Genomic DNA, 2,425 nt, shown 5'->3' on the forward strand with positions numbered 1-2,425 from the left:
GACTTTGCAGACTCTTGGTAAGTCATTTCCCAAAACCCCATCTGTGATTCTTTGAGTCTTTGCCTCCAGACAACACATTCCAGAGAAATGACAGCTGGTATTCATGTAATGAAGGAACCTGGTTGCTTTCTCCTGAGTACCGTCTGAGGTATTGGCCATGGATGGTATGAGCAAAGTTATCTGAAAGGAATAGAGAGGCTTACCTTTTTGTATTTCCTTTATTTTCTTTGCTTGCTTGTAGTAAATTTCCATTTGAGCCCTCCAGTGGGATTTGGCTGAAGTAGAGCAGGAAGAGGAAAGACTGGCAGAGCTGGGATACAGATGGGTGCTGGTCTTCCAGGACAATCTGGACTGCACAACTGAGCTGGGAGATGTCTGGAGTTTCTTTTGTGTGCTGAGGTCCACTACCAGTGCCTCAGCTTGTGCCTGCTGCCCTCAGGTCTGGGTCTGCCTATTTCTAAGCTTATGAAAACACAGCAGCTGGCCTCTTCTCAATGTCAGCAGCCCAGCCTGAGCTTTTGGCCATGTGTAGTGATTTATTTTTATATCCTGAGTGCCTAGCTCAGTGTCTGGCATGGGTCTTCTATAAATATTTGTGAATGAGTTGGTGACTGGCCAGTGAGGACAATGTCTGCCAGGGAGCCTCACTACAGGAAGAACAGTGTCTGCCCAGGAGTACCACCCCTGACTGCTTGAACTCTCTCTAGCAGACACAGATTGACAGGGTTCAGTTTTATTCCTCTCTGGCTATCTTTTGTATACCTCAATTTGGGGTTGGGTCCCCTGGGGCATATCATGTCAAATTCTCTGTCGTCATCTCTCCTGTACTGTTACCTCCTTGTAGGCAGAGGCTGACTCCCCAGATCCTGGCACTGTGCTGGCACGTGTGTTGGAAGGTAAGATAGAAACAAATGGCAATTTGTGAACTGAGAAGGAGTGGGCCACTGATAGATGATTAGAACCAGAGCTGACTATACCCTACCATGATTTGGCCCTCTCATGGTGCAGGTGGTTGCCAGGAATTGAGAGGATGGGCCCTGTACTTAGGGCCTATGGCCTCCCAGAGCAGGGACCAGAATTGAGCACATATCACTGGTTCCACACGCTGTTATTTTTGCTGGTGATTCTGAATGTCCTCCTTAGCTTCTGTGTGCTAGGCCAGGATTTTGCACGTGTGAATGTGTGTATATATATATACATGTGTATGTGTCTCTTCACCTAATTTGCTCTTTTTTTACTATGTTAATCCAGTGAATGTCACTGAATGTGTTGCAGACCATGTTCCCTGTGATCATGAAACTCCAGGAGTCCATGTTGCTGATGGCCTGGTTTGGTGTTCTGAGTAGTGTGCAGGCTGAATTCTTCACCTCTATTGGTATGTGCCAACAGAACTGTCATCTTCCTGACCATACCTTAGCTCAAATGCCAGGTGATGTCACTGCCTGACGCTTATTCTCATTCAGAATGGGATGGCTTCATCTACTGGTTTTGACCAACTCTAGAGTGAGTGGAGCTTGCAGAATTGCTGTTTTCCCTGCTGAGATCCTGATGATGTGGATAATTTGAGAGCCAACTCTGAATTGGGTCCTTCTCCCTGGGAAACACAGGCTGTACTTGGCCTTTCTGGCCTTTTTGACCACCCTGCCCCTAGACAACAAAATGTTCTGAGGATCTAGCTCTTCTCTGTCTGATCTGAGGATGAAAGCTTTTTTCCCCAGTGATGTGACCATCTGGGTAACAGTGGGCTGCTTCTTGAGTGTCTCCCAGTGCACTTATCCCAAACATCCCCCTGGTGCAAATGCCTTTCTCTTCCTGAAGTTGGGGGCCAGGGCCATGTAAATGCTTAGAGCTTCTTTAACCCCAAGTCTCTATGACCCCCAGAGAGGTAACATGTTCTTGGCCTGGGGAATAGCTTCTACGCTGGTATTCTGTGCTCCAAGGGAGGGGCCTAGACATCCCTCATTCATTTCTTAGGGGCTCTTTCTTCTTTTCCTCACAGGCCACATGACTGACCTGATTTATGCAGAGAAGGATCTGGTGCAGTCTCTGAAAGAGTACATCCTTGTGGAGGAAGCCAAGCTGTCCAAGATTAAGAGGTATCTAATGTCCTAAGTCCCAACACCCACCCTGAGTCAGCTTTTTTCCACCCTTCCTCCAAAGGAAACCATTCTGGGTGCTTGTAAGGGGAAGCCCTTGAGAGGGTGATGTGGGACTGGCCTGGAGGTTACTTCATGCCAGTCCTTCAGAGTAGCCAAGTACCTGGTACATCCACTAAGGAGTCAGTTTTTTTTTTTCCTGTTATAAGACCTTTATGCTTAAATTGGGCTTCTCAGCTCTTATCTAGATTAAGGGGCTAAAGCTTTCCAGCTCTTATCTAGATTAATGGGTATCTGTGGGAGTTATTATACCCATTTTTTTTTTTTTT

General features: G+C 46.8%; 1 protein-coding gene across 6 annotated transcripts in view; it reads left to right on the forward strand.

The window, feature by feature from the left end:
• Positions 1–2,425, forward strand: part of P4HA2 (prolyl 4-hydroxylase subunit alpha 2) — a 34,645-nt gene that overhangs the window by 7,762 nt on the left and 24,458 nt on the right. For 4 of the 6 annotated variants that reach the window (XM_012808753.2, XM_012808747.2, XM_023516427.1 and 1 more), the window contains 3 exons: positions 845–896; positions 1,252–1,375; positions 2,000–2,096. In XM_012808753.2, coding sequence (XP_012664207.1) covers positions 1,255–1,375; positions 2,000–2,096 — 218 coding nt within the window. In that variant the 5' untranslated portion in view covers positions 845–896; positions 1,252–1,254. The remainder of the gene's footprint in view (positions 1–844; positions 897–1,251; positions 1,376–1,999; positions 2,097–2,425) is intronic. The other 2 variants (XM_012808757.2, XM_023516438.1) reach the window with 1 other exon arrangement.

This window comes from Otolemur garnettii, unplaced genomic scaffold (genome assembly GCF_000181295.1).
Source record: "Otolemur garnettii isolate 467f Iridium unplaced genomic scaffold, OtoGar3 scaffold00003, whole genome shotgun sequence".
NCBI lineage: Eukaryota > Metazoa > Chordata > Mammalia > Primates > Galagidae > Otolemur > Otolemur garnettii.